This window comes from Pagrus pagrus (assembly GCF_965226575.1).
Source record: "Pagrus pagrus genome assembly, chromosome: 14".
Lineage (NCBI taxonomy): Eukaryota > Metazoa > Chordata > Actinopteri > Spariformes > Sparidae > Pagrus > Pagrus pagrus.
Genome location: NC_140198.1, coordinates 22,633,347 through 22,657,883, shown reverse-complemented (window position 1 = coordinate 22,657,883; position 24,537 = coordinate 22,633,347). Strand labels below are relative to the sequence as shown.

Genomic DNA, 24,537 nt, shown 5'->3' with positions numbered 1-24,537 from the left:
CAATCTGAGCCGAGCTAAAACTTGAGTTTGCTTTAAATAAACCCATGACTCAAAATAAAGTATATGCTCCACAAGACAAATTTGCATTTCTGAAACCCCAAGTGGTTGTGCAAAATAACTTTTGGGAATTTTTTGAGCGTAAAGACTTCATTACTTATGAAGCAGCACAGAAATGAGCAACCATATAATCCTGAGTGTCTGGATCGACTTTTTTCCTTAGCTGCAAGGAGGAGAGGAGATGCTGATAAGGAATCTTTCCACAGCAGGTTTAACCATCATCGCTGTGTCCAGGTTTCTCTGAATAGAGCACTCGCATGATACTTTCCAGATTTCCAGTCGCAGTCATAGATGGCATCAGTTTAATGGTTGTAAATAGGGCAAAGCTGAGAAGTAAGTCTTAAGGGGGATGACACATTGTTCTCTGTTTCAGCGACAGTTTGGGATGTAGACTGGAGCCGACTGTGATTTCTTCACGCAAGCCACCCTGCCCCTTAAGTGCTATGTGGATGTGAACCCATTACTCTGAAGTTGTGATCTTCGTGTTGTGCCCGCTGCCTGACTGGGACAAGGCTGTGTTACATCCGAACAGCGTGACCCAGTTCCAGTGATGAAGAGAGTGCAGCCTCACAGGACGCTGACGCTGCTGACCTGCTGAATTATTCAGTCTGAGGTGTAAACTCACGGCTGACTGGACGCAGCCACCTGGAAGATTACACGAACAGGGAGGAGGGTGGTCAGACTAACAGAGAGGAGGAGGTCGTGGGATGATCAGGAACGACACAAGATCATGTGAGGAGGTGTTATGCAACTGGAGGTTATAGTAAAAAGAGCTCAGGGTTGCACGATATTGGAAAAAACTGACAGTGGGATATTTTTCATTTTCCGTGATAAATATTGCGTTATAAAAATATTATTAAACCACTAAACCATTAATATTATCAAACCACAGAAAACAATAAAGCAAATATCAAATAGCAAAAAAACTGGACTGAGAAAACAAATGGACCCCAACTCAATTCAGTAACTTCAATACTTTCATGGCTCCGACTGAATTGCCTTGATACTATCGAGTTTCGAAAAATGTCTCGTCATTCGATACCCAATTTCAATACCTAACGAGTTAATCTCATCAGCTAACGAGCATGCAGCATGCCTGTTTGTGTTGGTGATTGGCTGTCTCGAGGCATGTAGGAAAAACACTGGATTACATCCAGAGATGGGGCTCACTAATCTTTTGTTAATCGAATGACATAAAATTGGTATAAAAAAGGATCTGGTATCGGCGTCAAGGTATTGGTAACAATCTTTTTTTAACAATACCCAGCCCTAGAAAGACCTGCCCAGACTTCAATCCACTTGGTAAACAATCCATTTGGTTTTCTTCACAACCTTAACACAGTTCAGTTCTAATCCAGAACAACTTTTACTGTTTCAGTGCAGTGGTCCTTCATTTTAGAATTTCCTCTCTAAATAGCAAATAAGTGTACTCTCAAAATGTCGTACTGTTCCTTTAACCGGCGCAGTTATGAAAACAAAATAATAGGGGCTGCAACTAACAATTATTTTCATGGTGATTAATCTGTTGATTTCTTTCTCAATTATGCCATTAGTTGTTTAAAAAATTGGGAAAAATGTCGATCAGTGTGTCCCAGAGCCCGAGATGATGTCCTCAAATGTCTTGCTTTCTATTCAGTTTAATGTCATAGAGGAGTGAAGAAACCAGAAAATGTTCACATTTAAAAAGCTGGGATCAAAGAATTTGGACTTCACTCAAACCATTAATCGATTATTAAAATAGTTGCAGATTAATTTGATAGTATATCATTACAGCTCTATAAAATAATGCACAACCACGGCTCACGATTTCTTAAAATTATCATCAGCACAAAATGAGGACAAGGTGGTGTATTTCCTCTACATCTTAATGATGGGCATGAAATCCCCATCATCATCAAATCTGTTTTTTGTAAGTTACAACATTTTCTTTTCAACAAAACTGGGTCAGCTCTTCTGTTTGCTAATTCCCCGCTGCATCCACATCCTCGCAGCCTCCCTTTTCTTTCACCAGTAAAAAGTAGAATTTTAAGACCATTAAAAGTGTCAGGTCAAAATCTCATTAGCAGGTGAAGAAGCCATCATCTTGTAAGTGGAAAATCAATCATTCAGTCAATGTGACTGCGCCTTGCTCCTAACAAGAACATCGATGACTGCTGTTTTTATGATGACAAATCTGTGTCACAGTGTCAGCGGGGCAGCACAGCAAACCACCTCAGGCTCTGATGTACCAAACAACTCTGTGAGTCTTTTCTTTTCTTTCTTCCCCTTTGATCCTTGATCTTTCTGCCCTTTTTCTATCTAACTCACAGATAAAGAAGACGGATTAAACAACTAAACAAGTGTTTTCCACTAATGATCGATACCAAGCAGCCAGTGGCGAGATTAGTGGGGCTGGTTCACTTTGGCTTCTCTCTAACTAAAGCTGACCGGCCTGGCTGAGTGAAACATCATCAGGTTGTACTGGAGGGACAGAAGAAGACACATGTGGGCGGAGATGCAATCAACCCAAACAACTCCTCTGCAGCTCCTGCAACACACGCATACAGTACACATATCTCTCCAGGCTATTATACAACACACATTACATAATTCAAACAATTTGTGACTCTGTGAAATAGACTTTTGAGGTGCCCTCCCTCATGAACACCCACTCAGCTCTTTGAAAGCAGGACCGGCGGAGGGAACAGGTACACACTCGAGCTGGCACCCCCGCCGGATCAACACATTGTATGACTCTGCCAGGGACTTTTAAAAAAAAAAGATCTCTAAGATGAATTCAGCACGACACGCTGGTTATGCAACAGGCTGCTTCAAGCGAAGCGATGCTCAGAGAGCACTCGTCATCTGAGAAACACTAAGAGCTGGAGAGAATAGTGTTGTTCTCCAAGGTTGGTTAGAATGGTACATTTCAGTGGTCAAGTCATTGTGGAGTATTTAAAAGGCTACTTTATTTAAGTTTTATATAACAACATAAGCAAATACAAACAAGTGCATAAATTGCTTGATCCGTATGCCTCGCTGGATGTTGTGTTTTTGTACAACAAAGCAAAAAGGTTTAAAGCAACATTATATAACTTATTTAACTTAAAATAACAGCTTCAAAGAAGTTTTAATGGTTCGCCGAGTTGTAATAGGGAGAGTGGTACCTTTGTCATACCCACTCCATGCCCCCCACTGCCTGTTTTTACACTATGTAACTTTGGTTGGGCGGGTACGATGTCTAATGAGAAGTGCATAACATCTTACAGCACCACGTCACACAGTATGAACTATGGGTCTTCAGCTAGCTATAAGAAGAGGCTAGCTTGGTATTCTAAGTGCGGGCATCATGGTAGAGGTGAAGCGATCAAAGAGGAGGTTAATGGAGGAAGGTAAGAAGAGAAAGAGGGAGAGTGACCAAGCAAGAGGCCAGACAAGAGTAAACCTCGGACTGACTTTTATTCATTGGCAAGAGCTTTGTGAAATAAAAGGCTGCAGACGCCGTGCTGGCCCCTAGGGGTGGCAAGTTGCAAAGAAAGTCCACATCTTAGCTTGGCAATGAAGATTTTGGCTTAAAAAGGATGTAAATAACCATTTTTCAAATAAATTTGGGATCTCAGGGCTTCTGGAGTCTTGGTTGATAATGGTTGAGCTGTATGGAGCCTTTTTTTTGTTGATCGTTTTATATGTTTTAAAAGTGCCCAGTCACTTCAGTTGTTAAGGTTGTTTTTAACTATTCCTTTAACGTGTGACTGAGGCAAAAGTTGGAATACTTTGAGCCACCAGAACTGGATTTGGTGAGGCCATGAACACTCAATAACAGCATTAGTAATGACCTCATCCTTTACACAGCTGACAAGTTCAAAACATTCTTGTGAGGACTCTGGAGGGACTTTGGAAACGTTTCCTCCTTTGAAAACAATTGCATCATCATCATTAGCCTAATTTGTCGTGTCAAAGGGGCCCAACACTGAGGTCCAAAGTCAGAAATTTGAGAAGCCAATAAAAAGAGCTTTGTTTTTATGGCTGCAAAAGGGTTAAGCAATATGTAGAAAGCACCTTAGAACCATTATTGGTATATGCTTACATTATTTTCACTCCTTACAGTGTATGTATATCTGACAAGTGAGGAATGTTTTGTTTCATCAGTGAATACAAACACCTGTCAGGGTGGCCAGCTGCCAGTCTGTATGCATATTTGTAAAGCACAACTGCATTTCTGCAAGCATTAATACCACAAAACCTGATTTAATAAAATCTCAGTTCTGGACTCTCAAGAGCAGGAGGGGTTTCCGGTGTTTACTGATAAAAATAAAAAACACATTAGATAAGGGTCTGTACCATTAGTCCACCAGCAAGCTCAGAGTTCATGTAGCCTGCACAGTCCCAACAGGAAATGGGCAGTTCTACTCCCTCGCCCTGGGACAGGAAGTCATAAAGAAGGATCAAATGCCTGGCACCGCTCACGGTCCTGCCGTATGAACGGCATGTCATGGGAAGTCATAGACTCAACAACCACTCAAAGCCTTTGCAATAACCGGAGTTATGAAAACTTGATCCATTGAAAGTAGCTGGGGGTTTGCAGAGTGTAGATTCTGTACATGAGTTGTGAGGTCATCTCAGCATTACTCGACCTAACTGCCCAGTTTCTTGTGCATTTACATTAAACATGGAGAAGTCTTGTACCACTCTGATAAGTGGAGTGGAAGGAATATGGAAAGGTCAGCAGGACCTGCTGAAATGTGAAGAGAGGGAAACACGAAAGCATGTCCGTTTGAATCATGACCTGAAACTACTGACCTGAACACCTTATTAGAAAGGATTCATATGTGAAGTGCTTTTTAACCTGTTGAGCTACGTATTTAACCGGTAACCATTCAAAATGAACTGCTTATAGCAAATCATTGAGCCAACATAAAACTAACACAACTAAATGATGAAAAGTAAATTGACTTGCATTAATATTGTGCTTTTCTAGTCTACCTACCACTCAAAGAGCTTTACAACACATGCCACATTTACCCGTTCACACGCATATTCATACACTGATGGCAAAGGCTTCCATGCAAGGTGCCGACCTGCTCATCAGGACTGATAAAGCACTTCCTAACCAAAGCTCCCCACAATATGCTTCACACAAACTCATGGACCAGCCCCTGGGAGCAATTTGGGGTTCAGTATCTTGCCCAAGGACACTTTGACATGCAGCTGGTGCCACCGCCACAGCACAAACTATAACCTCATAAATCCTACTGTTATTCGACAGTAGCTGTCATGCACTGACTGAATGTTGCTCTTTATTTGCTTCTGGCCCACTTTACCACTATGGTTAGATATAAATCTGGATGTCATAAATCACATCTCCGCCACTGTACATCAGCTCATGCTTACATTGGGCTCAAGATCACAGTCTAGATAAGGTTACAGGCTAAAGGACTATTTAAATATTCCTACAAGCCTGGGAACAATACTATTAATAAGCATTTCCCTCAGCCAGCAGTTTTCATGTCCACTCATTTTTTTTACTCTGTCTAGCAGGCAAATTCATTATGTGTGTTTGTGGCTGGGGGCTTTCTCTCTTGACTCACCCATGAACAAAGCTAGATCACCGAGCAGATGCCGCTGCAACACTCTAACATGCAAAAACTGCACGCAGGAAACCAAAAATAACAGCTGCACTACCTCTAGCTACTGATTAACAATCAGCTACTGTTTCATCTCGGAGGCAACACAAGCTCAGCACTAGGTATCAACCAAGGACTTGTGAGATTAACTATCTTAATGAACTTTCAGTTTTGTCAAAATGTCTTTATTATGTCTTCCTTTATTGAGAAAAATATACCTTCGTGAGTGTGAGAGCGAGTGAGGCTTTAGGGGTCAAGCAGAGCGTACAGTATAAAGACAGATCTGACAGCTCACTGAGGCATACACACAGATATGTAAGTACTTCAACAAAGGGCTCAAGGACAAGGAGCACATGAGGAATGAGTACACAGACGCACATACACACTCACAGTTCTTGGCAGACAGCAGGGGTGAGGCTCATCTTTCAAAAATCATTGGAATTTTCAACAGGGATGTCAATGAACAATAAAATGGCAACAGGACTGGAAAATACTGACAGATAATATCTAAACCTCATCTGAGCATGATGGTCAAACCATTTGCTGTTTTTCTTCTAGGGAAGGCCACCGCACTTTGTCTAAACATCATTAGACCTGAACCACTTCTGCTGATACAAAATGTTCTCTTCTGATCACGGGTTCTTTACGAAGCTTCTCCTGAGGTTGTAGAACGGAAAACTAGGATGTCAGTAATCCTTCAGACACACTATACCACCGGATTCTTATGGCCGCTTCTGGAGAAACCGTTTAGAGTGAAATACTAGAAAGAAGACAGGGTGTAGTAGGGAAGTGTGGAGAACATGGAGCTCATCCTGCCACACAAGTATCCATTTGTCTTTCTTAAGTATTTCACCAAGATACTGAATTCCTACAATGTTGATAGCTGACCAAGACCATTTTATTTCTACCAAGATCAATATTACAACACATCTTGGATTAAAGGTCCAATTTGCATGATAGTTGATTGTTGAGTCTCATTCCAAACTTGTCAAATACTGACACTTTGGGTTGGTGGCCAACCCAAACTCAAAGCGTCAGTATTTGACGAATTGGGAAATCCAAAGTGTCAGTATTCGACAAGTTGGGAATGAGACTCAACAATCAATTATCTCATGAATTGGACCTTTAAAGCCACAACTCAGCATAAAATAATACAGCCAATAATTATAATTCCACGTATTCCTGCTGCTGACCACTGCTCTACTGTCCTCCCCACAATATCTCCAATTCCTAGAAGAAACAAACCCTCATACAGGCCCCACTGATGATCAACCATCCTGCGTAATGAGGTGCAGAACAACAGTGGGCAAATCCTTGCTCAATCTCAGACCCCAGCTATGGCCATATGGAAAGCATTGAAGTTCCTGCACTATCATCATGTCTAAACAAACAGCTGAAGGGAGATCATTTTGACAAAAGGGGCATTTGAGTAAACCCTACGACTTCATAACTATCCGACCCGATCACCAGCTTCCCAGGGATGGTGCGGGGTTCAAAACAAAAGCAGCCCCGAGCGAACGACAGCTACGGATGGATATCCATCACATTTTACTGCTGTAAGAACAGCTCTGGTCCCCTGACTGGCCACTTGAAAGCCAGAGCGGGCTCTCCATGCTGGGACACAGTGTGTTGCTGAGGCCTATTTACTTTAATATGGGATGAATGGCTGCCAACAACAACAAGAGGGAAAGGGAGAGGAAGAAAGTATTCTGGTCTCACTGGGTTTTGGGGGATAAAAAAGAGAGTCGCATCTGGTGGTCAGAGACTTGGTTCTGGCAGTGATGTGAAATCTGATTAAGAGAGAAAAGAAGGCAGAGCGACACTGAGCGGTGTCTCTGTAGAGCTTCTCCAGTCAACCAAGGACGAAGGAAGAAAGTGCAGAATAGAGAGGGAAGGCTAATTTAAAGGAATAGTTTGATATTTATGGGAAATACACTTATTTGCTTTTATTCAGAGATTTAGATGAGAAAATAGATTCCAGTTTCATGTAAGTCCATTAAATATAAGGTTGCAGCAGCTAGCTTACTAACTAGCTAAGCTTATCATAATGACTACAGGAAGTCACAATCCCTGCTAAAGAAATAGACACTTAACCCCCTCTAAAAAGAAAAATTGCAGCTTTGATATTTTGTTTTTTGTACAAGTTAAGGTGGTAGGTGGTGGAAGTCTGGTATTGTTAGCTTTGGACGGAGCCAAGTTAGCCGTTTCCCCCTGTTTCCATTCTTTAGGCTAATCTTCTAATCTACCTCAGAAATAAAGTGAGCAAGGGAACTACTACACTAACTGTGAAGGTTTGGTTAGTTTTAAGCACAAACACAAGCTGCTTAGGGTCATGGAAGATATGAAACATTTCTGTTTGGGTTAAGTTATACTTCATTAAGGTTAGGGGAACTTCATTGTCATGGTTACAATAAAAAGCACTTGGTTAAAGTTGACTTTCGGTTGGAAACGGTTAACAAACAGCAATCTCTTATGTTAAAGTTCAACATTCAACATTTGACGTCCCCTGCGACCGTAGTAGCTCTGTAAGAAGGTCATCTGACTTCCTCTTTTGCTCCCAACAGACATGAGTCAAAATTACTCGGCTGCTCGAGGGCTAGTTCAACAATGTTGTTTTTGGGGCATTTGGTGGCAAAAAAAATAACCCTGGTTATCCCAGTTCACATGATACGATACTACTTTAGATTATATATTCAATGAATTTCATATCAACGAGATTCAATTACCAGCATGGAACAATAGGTAAACAGAAACAGGGGTAACATCTCCAGGCACACAAGGACACTCCTCTGTTGACCACATGGGGCTTTCACAGACCCACAGCCGAGGTGAACCCCAGACAATCCATGGGTTGAGCCTCGCAGTGAGCTGGCAGACAGAGCCAAGCATGAAATGAGCTTTGCCCCTCACCGAGTCAGAGTGGGACCGTGATGAGAGGGATGAGGTGAATCGCTTCCCCCAATGTCATCTGTTGTCTATAAACCCACAGCTTGAGAGCAGCCAGGGGATGTGTGAATGCTGAGTTTAAATGCGATTTAGAAGGACATATGACTGGCCTGGACCAAGGGAAAAAAAAAATCTAATTTGGAAAGGCCCAGGATAAAAAGAAAGAGAAACTGTTGTTAAACATAGACCACCAGAGGGGGAACCACAGGGTTAATCATAGCAAAGAATGATTTCTCTTTGATATTAAATCAAATATTTTTTCTTGGTGTGGTCTGCTAGCTGTAGTCCCTAACTGAAAACTGGATAAGAGTTGATTCTTTTAAACACAGCAGGGTGACGAAGACATTGAAATGTTGGGGTGTTAACAAAAGTCAACTTGTCATCATTAATAACCACTTCTTGCTTCTGTAACGGCAGAGCCTCTGCATTTTACTTCAGTCTCAGGCTCCAAAGCTACCAAGAAGCTGAAACAATTAGAGACACGCTGAGAAATTTTGATAACAGCCAAGTTAACTGATCTTCATTGGTCGAAATGTAAAACTCAGGCTATTATGGCTGGACTGAGAGGCTCTCATCACCTCTCACGGTTTTATCTGAACTTGAATTGACGCCCTCAGTGTTCAATATGACACTCTTTGTATTAGCTGATCCCCCTCCTTCAGACTGTTTCCAATTATTCCTGAACCCGGACTCTTCCACAAGACAAAAGGGCGGTAGTAAATGCGTTGAGAGATTCACGGCGTCTCTCTGGAGAGCATTTCATTTCTCGGGCTGTGATGAGCTCCTTTGTTCTCACTTTAACTCTCAGCATCACATAATTGGCCACCATCTGGGGCTCTCATTCCTATTGTCCTCCTCCATCTCCTTCTCGTCTGTGTCTATTCAACTGGGCTCTCCACATGTGCTGCATATGCACGTTCATGGTAGGAAGTCGTACATCTGTTGTCAATCCTTTACACTTCCCTGAAACATTATGTAACGTTATAATGAGGACCAATTACAAAGCCGGCTTGCCCTCAACATCTCCTAGGTCTATTGGAGAGAAATGTGTTAGTATTTTCTGTTAGAGAAAAACACATAGAGGGGTAAATGGGAGGGCGAGGGAAAAAGAGACAGAGAGATGTGAAGGAGGTCACAAACACAGTTCCTTTGGCCTTTAAATGGCCTTTTTATATTCTCACTTTATTCTTTCACCCGGTCCCCAGTCATCTAACCGCTACAGCGACGCTTTTCTGCTTTGCTCTTCCCACGCAGTTCACAGTTCACTTTTTATCCTCGGCAAATTCAAAAGGCTGTCCAACGCCTCCGACTTGTAGCGAGTCCAGCAGCTCAGATTTTAACCAGTTCTGGCATTTATTTACTCAAATGGTTAGATTCTGAATTTAGTAAGATTCTGTTCATCATTTTTCAAAGCTACATTCATACCGTTGCATAAGCAGTTTGGATCTAGGGAAGGCAATGCGAGTCTTTTGGTCTGTCCAGGCTAAAATATCTCAACAACCATCGAATGGATGGCCACGAAATTTAGTACAAAAGGTCCTACTTTCCTCTTTTTTTAGTCTGTCTGTAATGTGCCGCAAATGACGTGAGTGGAATAAAAAGTTTCCTGCTCCGGTTCAGACAACAGATCCTTATACTCAACATAAATGTGCAATTCATACTCCTTGGCTACAATGTTTTACTTTGCCCCAAAAAAACAGGTGCAACAGATCACAACACATCCTGTCGTCAACTCAAGAAGCGAAAAGTGGGGCTTTTAGAAAGCACACCTGTAGATGACGTAATGACACCAAAACACAGAAAGAATCTCACAATGACCTGAAAATGTGCACATATTTTATAACATCAAGTATTTAGTTTCTTTCTTTAGATTTGGGGCTGACATCCCGTTGGGGGGTGGGCGACACATGTTAAAATGTGACTAGCACAGAATCGGATACATCTGACACTGATCGGCCAGTCGCTGGTCATGATGAAAACCGGCAAAGATTGGTCCCTAGCCAGTCGGCCAGTGAATCTCTAGCTGCAATAGACTACTTGCTGGACATGATTACCACCATACCACTGCAAACCGCATTACAATTTCTCATTCTAGCCTTTTCCTCTCAGCCTAGAACATCTGATTCCTAGAAAAACTCAAAAGCATATGAGATTGTGAGATTGTCGATGACAAATGTTGATCAAATGTGTCTGTTTTGCCTTCACTCTTCACATAAACTATATTTGGCAGGTTGGGGGCTCTTCCTATTCCACTCACAAAAAGAAAAAAACGTGGGTATCTGCACGTTTGCATGATCTGAGAGTGCATGTAGTTATTTAGGGCATGCATATCCCAAGTGGCAGGGAGTGGATGTTTTTAAGTGGGAACAAAGGCTGTCTAAGTGAGGGCTGTGACGGAGGAGCTTCTTTGTAGGAAGATGACAAGGAAATACTAAAAATCCATCAAAACACTGCTATCAGCTCCACTGATCAAGGTTCGTCTGATGAGGAAGTCGGCTTAATTGGGACTCATCAATAAAAAAGCACCATATGCTCAAAAACAGGCAGGCTATGAGGGACGAGTCTCATTAAAAACCATAGAGAGAAAAAACACAACTATAGGGTACATAAAGAATAAGTGAGTTTAAGAGGAAAAGAGCAATGAGGGCTTGGATGAGCTTTGTTGTTGAATGAACGTACACACTGACATCCATCTACAACCCCCACCCCACTCAAACACACACAAACACACACCTCGCCAGACAAAGGAGATGCAAGCTAATAAACACCAGGTAACGCAGCAGGCTAAAGTTATTGGTATCATTTACAATGCATTAGCCCATCACCCATTTGTGTGTGTATACGAGTCTGGTTTATCCCCAGGGGGGCTGAACACACACAGCAGAGTCTCATCTGTTAATGTTGTCGACAGCTGTGTGTGTGTGTGTGTGTGTGTGTGCGTGCGTGCGTGCGTGCGTGCGTGCGCGTATGTATGGCCGCAGGGGGTGTGTAGGGTGGAAACATGACAGATCACAGCCCTAAATGACAGCCCACAGAAACAAAATAGATGGCACCGTGTATTAGACACTAATTCATATTAATACCTACACACTGAAGCATGAACACACACACACACACACACACACACACACACACACACACACACACACACACACACACACACACTCATTAAAATCACTGAGCTCCATGTGCAAAACAAATACTACATGAAATACCACGGCGTTGCATGCCCCAGAGGCAACATTTTTTACAGAAATTAAAGAGAAAAAAACAATCTCTTGGGAGTCTTACAATCAGTTTCCATGGAAAGCAAAAGAAAGAAAAAAAATGTTTGTTCCCGTCAGGGTTAATTCTTTACTCCACTGAAACAGTTTTACTTAGATGACTATAAAATACAATAATCCAAAAAATGTTGTGGCCAACTTCCCCATCTGCTTAAAAGCACCTCACCGTTTTTGAATGAAAAATGACTTGATCATACATACTGTATATATTACTAACTAGACTCACCAGTCTATATTTTATTCTCATGACTGCCTGATGTTGGCATGATGTTTGAGAGATTAGATCAGAACTTGAGGCGTGCACTTTTCCGCACTGGCTCACGAGCTTCACCACCAATTCTCCAGATGGCCAGCCTGCCATTAGCCCAAACAACGGCACTTTCACCAATAAACCCTTCACGTAGCATATAAATGTCAAACTTTGCATCTAATGCTGCACGTAGTGGGAAGCGCTGTGGCTCTTAAGTGGGAATGAGAGTGCAGATAGATGCTCGCCCTAAAACTTTACAACCCCTCTGCACCTGTAGTTTTACAGTAACGCCAGCTAATGCGTGCACCCCAGTCCAGCCCCTCAGCTAAGAGCTGCCAGGAATTAACAGATTCATCGCCCCTTTCTCCATTTCGCAGCCAATGCCCAACTTTTCTGGCTCTCATCATCTCCGGGAAGCCGTTCAAAACGATCAGATTACAGCTCATGGAGGACTGCGCTCAAACTGGAATACAAACCAATAAAAACAACCCCCAGCGTCGTGCAGAGGGAGGTGTACGAGTGTTGGGAAGAGAAGGGGAAGAAAGGGTTGAGAGGTTGAGGTGGTGTCCCTTTGCTGGGGACATTTCTGGAGATGTTATACGACTCATGACGCATAATAGGATCATCAGATGCGACAGAACAGGACACTGCAAAGAACATTTAGTTCCTCAGTGAGATAAGCAGCACCGTGGGGACAACAATCAGTGCAGCATGTGGTGTTGGCTGTGATATCTCAAGTGACAGACTCTCAGATACGTGCATACCAATAAGCTGATTGGGGTTTTCAAACTCTGACATTGACTGACTCTGACACTCTTAGACAAAACTGAGACAACTACACTCCCCCAACACCCCCTAATTATTCTTTGTCTTACTTTGATATGGCCCATAATCATTCTTTAAATCTTGGAACCACCATTGCCATAATTTGGGATGCTTTGTTGGGGATGGGAGGATGTAGACAGGAAGAATAATGTTATCATGGACTATCACTGGGTTACTTTTATACTGAAGAAAACCAAAAAACATTATTACTTCAGGGCAGCTTCTGTAGTTATAAGCAGATTTATGGACATTTCTTTATGATGGACATAAGCGATAATGATCCTCAAGCAGCGTTAGTCACACTGAATCGAAAAGTATCTGTATCATGTCTGTGTGTGTACGCATTTAGATGCAAATTGTTGCAATCAGGCACTAAGGGTTCTGAAGTATCTTAATTGGCTCCATGAGCTGTGTGTCACAGCCTCTTCTGAAGCTCTGGCTGTTGAACGTGTTGATAAGATGGCCATGCTTCAATAACTAACTTCCTGTTGTTCTTAAAACACCAGCATGCATCTGTCTCTCTCTGCTCACACTCTGATAACCTCTGCTCCAAGGAAACAACCTCAATGTCAATCTAGAGCCATGAATACCGACCACTTTCTCTTTCTAACCAGTCTTCGACAGTGCAACAGACTAAACGACTGAAGGGGCTGGTGGGTGTATGAAAGACAACGCACTCTGCCCTGACAAGACGGAATATAAAAACCATGAGAGGTGAGCCCAGTGGAGGCTGGGATGGGTTATCAGATGAAAGTGCTGCTGACGCTGGGTGATATGATGTGTTCCTGCTACACAGAGCACTGGGGCTGTTAACCTAAACAGGTCCTCTGAAGACAAGTATTGCGAGCTACAGCCGACACATAAGGGTCATTGGGGAGAACTCATGAGGCAAACCAGGAGACCGTTTGCTCTTTCCATTCGTAACCAGCTCAGGACTCGGTGTCCCTTTATAGCAACTCTGAACACAATGCTGGCAACCAGAGATCTGTGAAGCATCACACGGGCAATTAAATGTTATCAGAAATCAACAACGTTTCTAATTAAAAAACGTCCATCTCCTCATTGGCACATTTAAAATCTAGTGTCAACATCTGACACCAAACACAATAAAAAGTTTTAGATTGTAATTGAGGTCACACCATGTGTACAAAAGTTTGTTTTGCCAGAAGACAATCAGTGGTTGCAGCGCAACACTATCAGTGACAACATGCCAAAGAAATCACACACTGGAGGCTCCTCTTCAACTGGTAACTTTGGGAGCTGATATGGATCAATTTTGCAAATTCCCTGCTCGGAGACATTTAAGATTTAATCCATTTCTATTGCCAGTTTGAGAGACAGGGGGAGAGTAACCCCTGACATTGTTGCCATTTAATGGAGGATTAGTAACGTGACCTCAGAGATCAGAGGTTATCTGCTCAGGGGATGAAGGGCTGGAAATAAATGATGGTATTTCCCCCTGTGGACAAGCAACTCAATCATGCTAACATGTGTGTGCTACTGGCAGACATCACAATATAACTCCTGCACATGAAGGCATATCACAGAATAATGCACCAAATATCCTGCAGGTTTCCTTGGAGACTATCAAAATAAAATCTCTGGCCAGAATCATAACATCTTCTGATGACTGAGGCGATCGACTTTCTCATCGGTAACAAAGTGAAGTAACAGCAGTGGGTAAAAAAAGAAAACTTCCAGCCCAATATGCCCATTTACGGTCAGTCAGTATTCCACGAGCTTGTTAAATAAATCAGAGGGTCTCCAGAGAGGAAAGCAAAACACAGAAGGCTCCTTCTAAACTCAGCTTCACCAGGAAAGCAAACAGCTCGGGTCCAAGTGAAAGTATCTTTAGGTATGCACTCTAGACTGTGGAGCAGACTGACGTCCCTCTGGCTTATTCTTTGCAAAAATGTACAGCTATGCCAAATCCATAGAACATTAGATAAGGGCGTAGAATGATGTGACATCAGTTCCACAATGTCTCAAAACATAAACACTGCAGTCACATAAACTAGTCTTTACTCAGGGTTTCATCATGTTTTAGTGACAATAAACCAAAAATGCAAGCACACGGAAGGGAGCATTGAAATTTGATGGTGAAGTTTAGCTAAAAAAAACCCCAAACATTTGATGGTTCATGGATTTAACATGCTTGCATTCAGAGCCTCAAGTTAAGGGAGGTGGTTTAGGGAGATAACAATGGAATCAGCATTTTGTAGATAAAATTTAAAATATTGGTGTATTTTTCAGTTTTACCACCACAACCCTGGACTAGCATTGCCTTTGATCAGTGATGCTGTACTGGAGGGCTACAACTAACCATTTTCATTATCGAATCATCTGTCGATTATTTTCTTGATGTATTGATTAACTGTTTTACTTCTAAAATGTCAGTAAATAGTGAAAAATGTCTATTATGGTTGCCCACAACAATTTGTGTAGTTCATTTAAATGCCTTGAACCACATTCCAATACTCCACTTCCAATACTCTAAGACATTCAGTTTGCAGACATTTATGACAAAGAAAAGCATAAAACCTTTCCATCTAAAAATATGGAACCAGCTAAAATGTAATTCATCAGCACTACGCAGTTGATACAATCAAACAAAATCATCCACTTCATTCTCCACCAACTACACGCCCATAATCCCAACAACCCTCTCTACGGTACACACACTCACCCACCATTCCCACCCTCTCAGACTCTGGGATAGAACATGCCATTCTCTCTCTCCATTTCTATCCCCATATCTATTTTCCTCTTCTCACAGCGAGCCAGCAAACATGTGGTGTATTTATTTGTGTTTTTTTGGGGGCTGTTGTTGGCTGGAAGTGGATGTTCCCAGCAACAGCAGCACAAGCACAAGCATTTGTCTCTCTGACTGGCAGCCATACCAGAGAGGATGGGTTTTACTGTCATGTAAGATACAGTGCTGAACCATTGATGAACCACTGCACGATGGGATGGGATGTTCCTCTTTAAGTAAGAAAGGGGAAGTAAATTGCATTCATCTGTCTGGTTCTGCCTGCAAAATCTGAGGTTAAACCAAAAATAAACCTGTTTAAATAAAGGACAAACTCACCAACATACTGAGAAGTGTTTTTTTTCTCCCTGCACACACCAACTTTGAAACAAATGTGCACACATGCATGTGCAAAATTATGTTTTTAATCCTCTCACAGGTCAGCTAATCTTTCATCAGGAGCTGACTACTGACCCAATTAACCCAAACACGCAGGCACAGGTAAGGTTTAATTATTTTCAGAAACGGAGATTGACTGGTGTATATCCATAGATTGATATCATCTTCATAGAGTAGATGTTTCTATTGATTTTTCTAGAAACATCCAAGGTCATAATACAAGTAAATCCAGTGCCACATTAAGATGTATTAAGTATGCCTGCATGCTGCACACTGACTCGTATTCCCATTTGCTCTTCAGAGGAAGTCGGAGGCAACAATCAAGGACACAAATCATCAAACTGAAAGAGGAAAGCAAAGGAAAGTGATAGTGACAAACAGAAAATGTTGCAACAAATATGTCGTGGGTGTTTTCTTCCATTCATAGACTGTTAAGATAAACAACAGGAACTTGGTTCTGCGGGGAAACAACCAACTCACTCAAGATGAACATAAGATTCATAAGTAATTTCTGAGATGCTTCCTTTCCTTTAAAATGGTACGTTATGTGACTGATTCATGTCTGCCCCACTTTCTCTCGATGTTAGACAGGAGATTTGTATTCCCAGTGCAACTTGTCACTGAAACTGCTTTTACCTGCAACTCCAAATGTTATTCTAGCAGCAACAAACAAATGTTGAATGATTGACATGATTTATATCTTCTGTTAAGTTTGGAGAGTTAAAAAGTATCAGAAGCTGGTTCAAAAATAACCTGCTTCAAGCTCACCTCTGGCACTGACACATGCATCACTTGAAGAAAACAAGAGGACATGAACTGATGATGAGAGCTACTGAAACCCTCAGAGTTGACCTGAATTCATGAGGAGAAGCTCTATCGATTAAAGAGGAGGAAACTACAACGACAGCACTTGGACTCAATTGCAGGGGAAATGACAGGAGTCAAGATTCACTTCACTTTTCCAAAGAAGTTCTGGAAAATTGGAAATATGACTCCCCTCTCTGCAAAAACCTAAACAAGGACGCAGAGTGGAGGACAGCGTTTTGTCTTGATACCAAGAAACCACAGATTCCACTGTGCAGGCAGGATCGAGTTAACAAGACTGAAAAAGATTTTTATGGGAATGTTTCTCACAACACGACAGGGGAAATCCCCCTTAAATAAACTCTGTCAGACGATTAATCCAACCAGCATCATTAGAGGCCACCGCGACAAAACCACTCGGCTGTGCATAGAGGCTAGACAGCCAATTAAAATGAGTCACATGTTGGGAAACGTCCCCAAGAGGACATACAGTAGACGTCTCTCTTTGTGTATGCTTGCTTTCTGTAATGGCCTGTCAGCAGCCGTCCTCTTACCTGGACTTGCCCTTTTCCCATGATCTTGTCAACAATCTCGTTGTCGTCCTTGTTGAGCATGCTTTTGTCGTAGCACTTCTCGTAGCACAGGATCCGAAGGTACTGGGAGCCCTCCAACTCTATCTCAAATTCCTGTTAAATGATAGAAAAGGATGATTAAATATTTGAAATTGCAGACAAAAAAGGAGAAATGGACACTGAAGTAAAGATGTCTTGGTGACTGACTTCGTTCCACTGTGGCTCTGTGGTGTCCCTGAAGACGCGGGTCTTGGCCTTGCTGACAAAGTATCCATACGAGTCCACTTCAAGGGTGCAGTATAGATCTAGGAGGGAACACAGGAAGTAGACAGATCCATCAAGAAAACTGGAGCCTTGAAGAGCACTGAATAAACATTTAGCTTTCTTGTCTAATTGTGTTTCGGGGGGCAGCCATTAAATAGTTATTACAGCCATTAAAAGGACTTTTAGTGGGTAATGATGTCATTGTATAGAGGAAATTATGTCTTTTCATTAAAGGTGAGCGTAATCACAGGCCATTAGCATTTCTTCATTTAGTTCCTTTACATTGAAGTCATGTTATAATAGTGTGTAATGCTCATGTAGGGTTGCAACTAACATTAATTTTTTTAACAAATAATCTGCAGATTCATTTCTCAATTAATACATTCTTGGTATGGTGTATAAAATGTCAGATAATAGCATAAAAATGTCCACAATAAGATCCCAGGGTCCATAGAGAGGTCTTCAAATATCTTAAAAGAAGATAACCAGTGATTTTTTTTAATCTTTTATTTTTGCTTTAAATAAATACTCTTATTACTAAAAAATAGTTGGTGATTGATTTTTTAATAAATCAGCTAACTGATGAATCAACTAATAGTTTCCGCTCTAATGTCATCAATCTTTCAAATTCACTATCTAGAGCATATATGCACTATTGGATGTTGTGTATTTGTCTGTTTTTGTATGTGTATGTACCTTTATGTAGTTTTTCTGTACTAAAGTCAAAAGTGTACATAAGGTTATTTTCAATGTCTTTTACAATGTTTGAAAGCAACATTTTTAAAGGTTTATACAATGACAGTAAGCGAGTGTCTTATTTTGGTATCAGATTATAATAAATGCGCACTTAAAAGCTAAAAAAGGTAACGTTCGATTAAAGTGAAACAGTCCTTTAAACTGTCAATATGTTTTAGTTCGTCAGCTGACAAGACATCAATCTCCTGCCTGTGTACACACTCAGGACCAGCCCACTCCTCAGATCTTTACATCCTCATACCACAGCCGTTGCTCCCCTGGGATCAGCTAACACTCAGTTCCTACACAGAGCAATTAAGTCTGTTAATGTGTTTCTTTAAATGCTGCCATAGCGGTTCCTGCAGACCTTGCTACCGCCTGTCTGTAAAGTGTCTATAGTATGTCCCCGCAGCCTGGACCTAGTCCCCGGGGTTAACCTCCATCTGACAGCATGATGGATGGATTGTACTGCTTGACCTTTCACCGAGAACGTCACCGAGATTGGGCAAGGGGGACAGAGGCACTGGGGGTGGATGAGTCTTATATACATATGAGACGGACGCACTTGCAGAATGAAAGAGAAGATGTTTACACCGCAACATCAAACACACCAGCTTAACCTGAGGCTTGGTTTATGGAGAGATACCAAAGTATGCCTGACTGGAGCAAACATTCAAATGTAGTCATATAACTACCTGTAACAGGGCTATACAGTATAATGGAATGTCATTCCATCTGGTTTCATTCCTTCTTTGTTTGTTTTCTCAGCATCCTGAACGGCTCGGGCATAATTACTCCCAACGAGGAAGAGATTAGTGGCCGTAGTATGAGGGAAGTTCGGTGGAGGGGAATTCAGTGTGACCATCTGGAGGATATTTATGAAATGAAGCAGTTATCGTACACTTCCGCTACATACAGGAGGCATAACGGCTCATGGCCCTCACCTCTGGTTCGACATCTGACTTCCCAAAAATACACAAACTACCTGTCAGAGTCTGCTTCTGTGAAGGGACAGAAACTGATTCAGCTGGTGTATACTTGTGCACACAGCTGCAAATCAGTTTCAAAAAGTAGTGAGGGCATTTGTTTGAGACTTTGCTGTGATTTAAACTTCTTTTTCATCTAGCCGCGGAGAAGAGCAGTGTATTCATACTACTGAGCAGCTCCCAGTTTTCTCTGGAAGTTGATTTCCTCTCCATGTGAAATGGGTTTGTGTGCCCAGACCTAAAATTCAAACAAGGCCAGAGAGAGCTTATTTAGAGAGTTCTCTTTGTGTCTTCGCACTGGATCCAGAAGGAGCTATATGAGAAGTAGGACAGACTAAAAAAGGCCTGGAACTCCATGAGTTTTCATTTTCCTGGCAGGTCACCATCAGGCTCCAACTATGAGGGGGATAAACTGGTCAGCATGGGGTCTCTGACCTCTAAATGCAGGGGTTAATGGATGCCATCCTTTTCCATCTCAATCAACTGGGGCCTGCAGCCCTTGCGGCATGCGTGTGTTCTTATACAGGAGGCTAATCTTTGCCCGAGGCTGTGTTGAATGCCGGGTCAAACAGCGGGTTCACAGAATTAGGAGACAAGTGATAATCAGTTAAACTAATCAGTGTCTCCACAGCTACAAGTCCCCGCCGACAGAATGGCTAACTGTCTATATGTTTAGCTGGAAGGCTTCAGGAGAAAATATCCTGCTAAGAGAACAAAACGAGGAGGGAAAAGGACATAATCAAATTGTTTTCATAGAATCCAGAAGGAGAAAACTAATAAAAGCATGGTGAGCAGTGAATGGGAATGCATGCAGCCATGACTGGATTAGATTACACGTAGAAAGCACAAGAGTCATGAGAACATGTGAACACTTACTGCAGGGTTTTTGTCTTGACTTTTTATGGGAACAGTGGCGAGTGATGAAAACTTTGGTTCCGATTTAAGCATGGGCATGTTAGAGCTACAAAAATACATCTGTTACATAACTTTCCTTTGTCTTGTAGCCACTGTTCTATTATTCCATTATTAATAATCTACATCAAATATAAATTAAGTCGAAATCTCTTTAGCTGTTGCTGAAAAGGCTCAGATTACTGTAGCTGTGCTCGCTTAAAACGACTGGGATTTCTTTCAGTTTGAACAACTGTTGGGGCTTGTCAGCATCAAGTTGCAGCAGGTGTTGTACACGTATACGGGGAACAATTCACAAGTCATTTGTTGATGTTGTCAAGAAATACATTTTGTGATACTCAAAACGGTTTCAATACTCATTTTCTGCAGTATCGATACACCAGTGTCAGCTGCGCTCTCTAGCTATCTCTTCTCTCCGACTGTGGGTTGACACACACATTTTGAAAGGGCTGATCTAAAGAGAAAAAATACCAAATGTTTCTTAAAAAAAAAAAAGCGTGATGGTTAATCTTTACAGTCAGTCTGCCATTTGCTGCTACTAGCCAAGAAAAAGAAACGTTTGACAATCTAAAACTTTACACCCTCAATGTTGTGTCACTGTTTCCCCATGGTATCACAAAAGGTATCGAATATGGATCTTTCAAGGTTTTGTGTCTATTTCAGTACTGCGACAAAACAACTTGTTGACGCTCACATACAACCGAGACAATAAGCCGAGAACAAAGTGAACATGTTTTGCACCTCTCTACTAGGTCATGTTTTCCAATAATTTTTTTCTCTGCAAGAGTTTTTGGGAAATGCTTGACTCCCAGCCCCCTCCTCTGTGACCCAGTTTGACTACTTTGCCCTGGGCTGAATTTAAAGCCTTTTCCCACTGGGGGGGGGATCGTTGTGACATAAATAACACAGCTCCAATAAACTAATCTATTACATGCAGCTTTTGTGATTTTTTCAATCAAAGAAGGAACAAAAACAGGTGATGATTCGATGTCTACTCAACAATCTGAATCACTGAATAATGGCTGTTATTGCCAGTCAATATATAATAAAAATGACCATGTGCATTACAAGAAAGCACATACTGTACACACACTATTATGCAAAAGAGCAAAAAACTGTGTGAAAATCCTTGTACTGTATACATGGCCTGCAGGGGAAGTCAACACAATGAGAAATGACTTAAAAAGAGACAGTGAAGGAGACATCAACAACGCCAATGAAACCACACACACACACACACACACACACACACACACACACACACACACACACACACACACACACACACACACACACACACACACACACACACACACACTCTACATAAAAAAGGCAGATTTGATGCCATCATTAAGCTACATCTGGAGGAAATGGTGCAATTTTAGTAATTTGTGGTATTGGAGGGAATCACACAGGCAGAAGAAACAGGATTTTGAACACAATGTCTCCCATCAACTCTATGATCTCTGAGCTGTTTTCAAAAACATCCGTCCATGAGCAAATTGTAATTTTCTCTGCCAACACTAGACAGGTTTCATAATCAGGCACAGGAATATTAAAAACATATAACAAACATATCACACTGCTGACACAAACTGTCATTTTTTTTTTACCTTAAACATAACGACAAGTCAGGTAATTCAATGCAAAATAAATACCATTTTCAAATACAATGTTTGACCTTGATGTGTGCATTTAGGCCTGAAGTGAACTGAGTTTAAAATTAAATTAAAGTACATTAAACCATAAGTTGCACGGCTTGAAGTGACTTATCACACCAATAATTTTTCAGGGAAACTAAAGTGTATTATTTGACGTAATTGCATCAATAAACTCTTTACACTTCATATGAAATGTTTTACTGACTATGAGTAGCTGTAGTGGTAAATAAAACTCTCATTTCAGCATCACAGGTGCAGCCAGTGTACTCCCACATATAAACAATCAACTACCCACACACACACGCAGCACTTTTCTAACCTAAAAACACAGGTGTTCGGTGGTGGTGCTCTGTGGGAGCAGCTGGTGACTCTTTTGCACAGAGAGTTGTGAACACAGCTGGATAAAAAAGCTGAACTGTAGAGCTGTGTTGTGTAAACAGAATTAAAGCATACAATACAAAATACAATTAATTTTGGACTAACTATCCAGTATTGTGTATCCACACAAATATCCAGTATTTTTCCATCTCTCTTGGATTTAGGGCTGCAACTTAGCATTATCTTCATTGTCAAATCATCTGTTGATTATTTTCCTGATTATTTGATTAGTTGATTCGTCTATAAATGAAAGTATCATTCGGTGTATCCCAAAGCCAAAAATGATGTCTTCAAATGCTTTGTTTTGTCTACAACACAAATACATTCAGTTTACTGTCATAGAGGAGAAAAGAAACCAGAAAACATTCACATTTAAGTTGCTGGAATCAGAGAATTTGGACTATTTTTCAAATTACTCAAAACAATAATCAATTATTAAAATAGTTGTCAAGTAGCTTAATAGTTGACTAACCAATAGATAAAGCTTAGCAGCTCTAATGGGCTGATAATCAAACATATGGTCTTTGGTCTGACTGCCTCCTTCTTGTTTTTCTGCTGGATCCAGTGAAGAGGAGGGTTTGTTTGTTTTCTTCACCTGGCACTAGTGGGCGGCAATAGTGATCCCAGGACGTACAAAAGAAAAAGTGCAAAAAAGGCTCTGAACTTTTGCAAACTCAGCATAAACACTTCAAGGGATGTGTGTAAATGCTATTTCAGATTTTCAGAGTTGAGTAAACAACATTTACAGTGTGTGCATTCACGCTCCACTCTCTCCTCTGACCCCATTTAGAGGGACATTTTATTTCATTTTGACAAAATAATTACACCAGCTACAAAGCCTCTTTGTACATTAAACAGGGTATGTAACAGTAATTCATTTGAGGGATAAATGCCACCGTAATGGCCATTATCATCACCAGCAGAGTGACCCTTAACAACAACACAACATCAACCCCACACTACCTCCATTGCTTGCATGCCCCACCCTGACTCTATACGCTTCACTGGACACACTTACAGCAAATTGTATCAGTGAAACTGCCCAACTTCTTTCGACACGCACACGCACTCACACACTCTTTCTTTTTTAAACCCCTCAGCTCTCCGTACTCCACCGAGGATCAAACAGGCTTTCAGAGGAGAGAGAGCTTTCCAATCCATTACCCGGGAAATTCTAGCGAGCCAGCTTTCACGTTCTAAAGGCTGTCATGGTAACTGAGGAAATCACATTGCTTCATCTCTGTGTCTTTTCCAGATTTTTGATATTTGAACTGGTGATTGTGCAACAGGGCACAAAGTGTACCGCGGCACCAGCTGTCCAGTATGGACACAGCCCTGCCAACATCACGCTCGAGTCCACTGATGATAAACACACACACAGCTGTATCTGCACACATTGTTATACAAAGGAACATTTGTGTACGGTAGGCAATAAATCAGAGACAACTGGCAGTAAGTTTGCCAGCAGTTCACTCTTAAAATTGTCCCCGTCTGCTGTGCACAATCTTTCTCTTTTGTTTTTTATGTGAGTTCTTTTGTGTCATATTTGATGTCTGCTAAATAAAAACAACCACAAAAATTCCACTGTGGCTTCCACTTCTCCTCTGAGTCTATCTATTTCTCCCTGTGCTGTCTTCTATGCTCTTATCCTCCATCAATCCATCTGGCCATCTCAGTATTGGACCACGCCACGATGAAAATTGCATGTGCAGACTGCAGTGATTGACTGGATCATGTGTTTTGCTGGCAAACGCCTCTGTGCACGGCAACTATGTGTGAGGGGATGCTGAGCCAGAGCAAAAAAAAAATAATAGAAAAAAATGATGTTTCTGTCCAACTTACTTGCTGACTCCTTGAATCCTTTGGCAGAGTGGACGATCACATGCAGAAAGCCGTACAGGCCAGGAGTCTCCTCATCTGGAAAACAAGCACACAGCGCAATTAGTCCCGTTCCAAGTGTAAATATGGTGACGTAGTGTATTTAAAAAGCATTCAGAATGGGAGTTTGTGTAAATAAAACAATGCAAAGACAAACAGTCATTGTGAATTATGACTTGTAAGCCACTCCTGCACATTGTATCTCCAAAACAACATCATGAGGACACCGTAAGA

General features: G+C 41.5%; 1 protein-coding gene across 3 annotated transcripts in view; it reads right to left on the bottom strand.

Moving 5' to 3' along the window:
• abr (ABR activator of RhoGEF and GTPase) overlaps positions 1–24,537 on the bottom strand; it is a 136,185-nt gene that overhangs the window by 24,273 nt on the left and 87,375 nt on the right. For all 3 annotated transcript variants that reach the window (XM_084374108.1, XM_084374109.1, XM_084374110.1), the window contains 3 exons: positions 24,268–24,342; positions 17,697–17,794; positions 17,472–17,603 (listed from right to left, as the gene is read on the bottom strand). In XM_084374108.1, the coding sequence (XP_084230234.1) occupies positions 17,472–17,603; positions 17,697–17,794; positions 24,268–24,342 (305 nt within the window). The remainder of the gene's footprint in view (positions 1–17,471; positions 17,604–17,696; positions 17,795–24,267; positions 24,343–24,537) is intronic.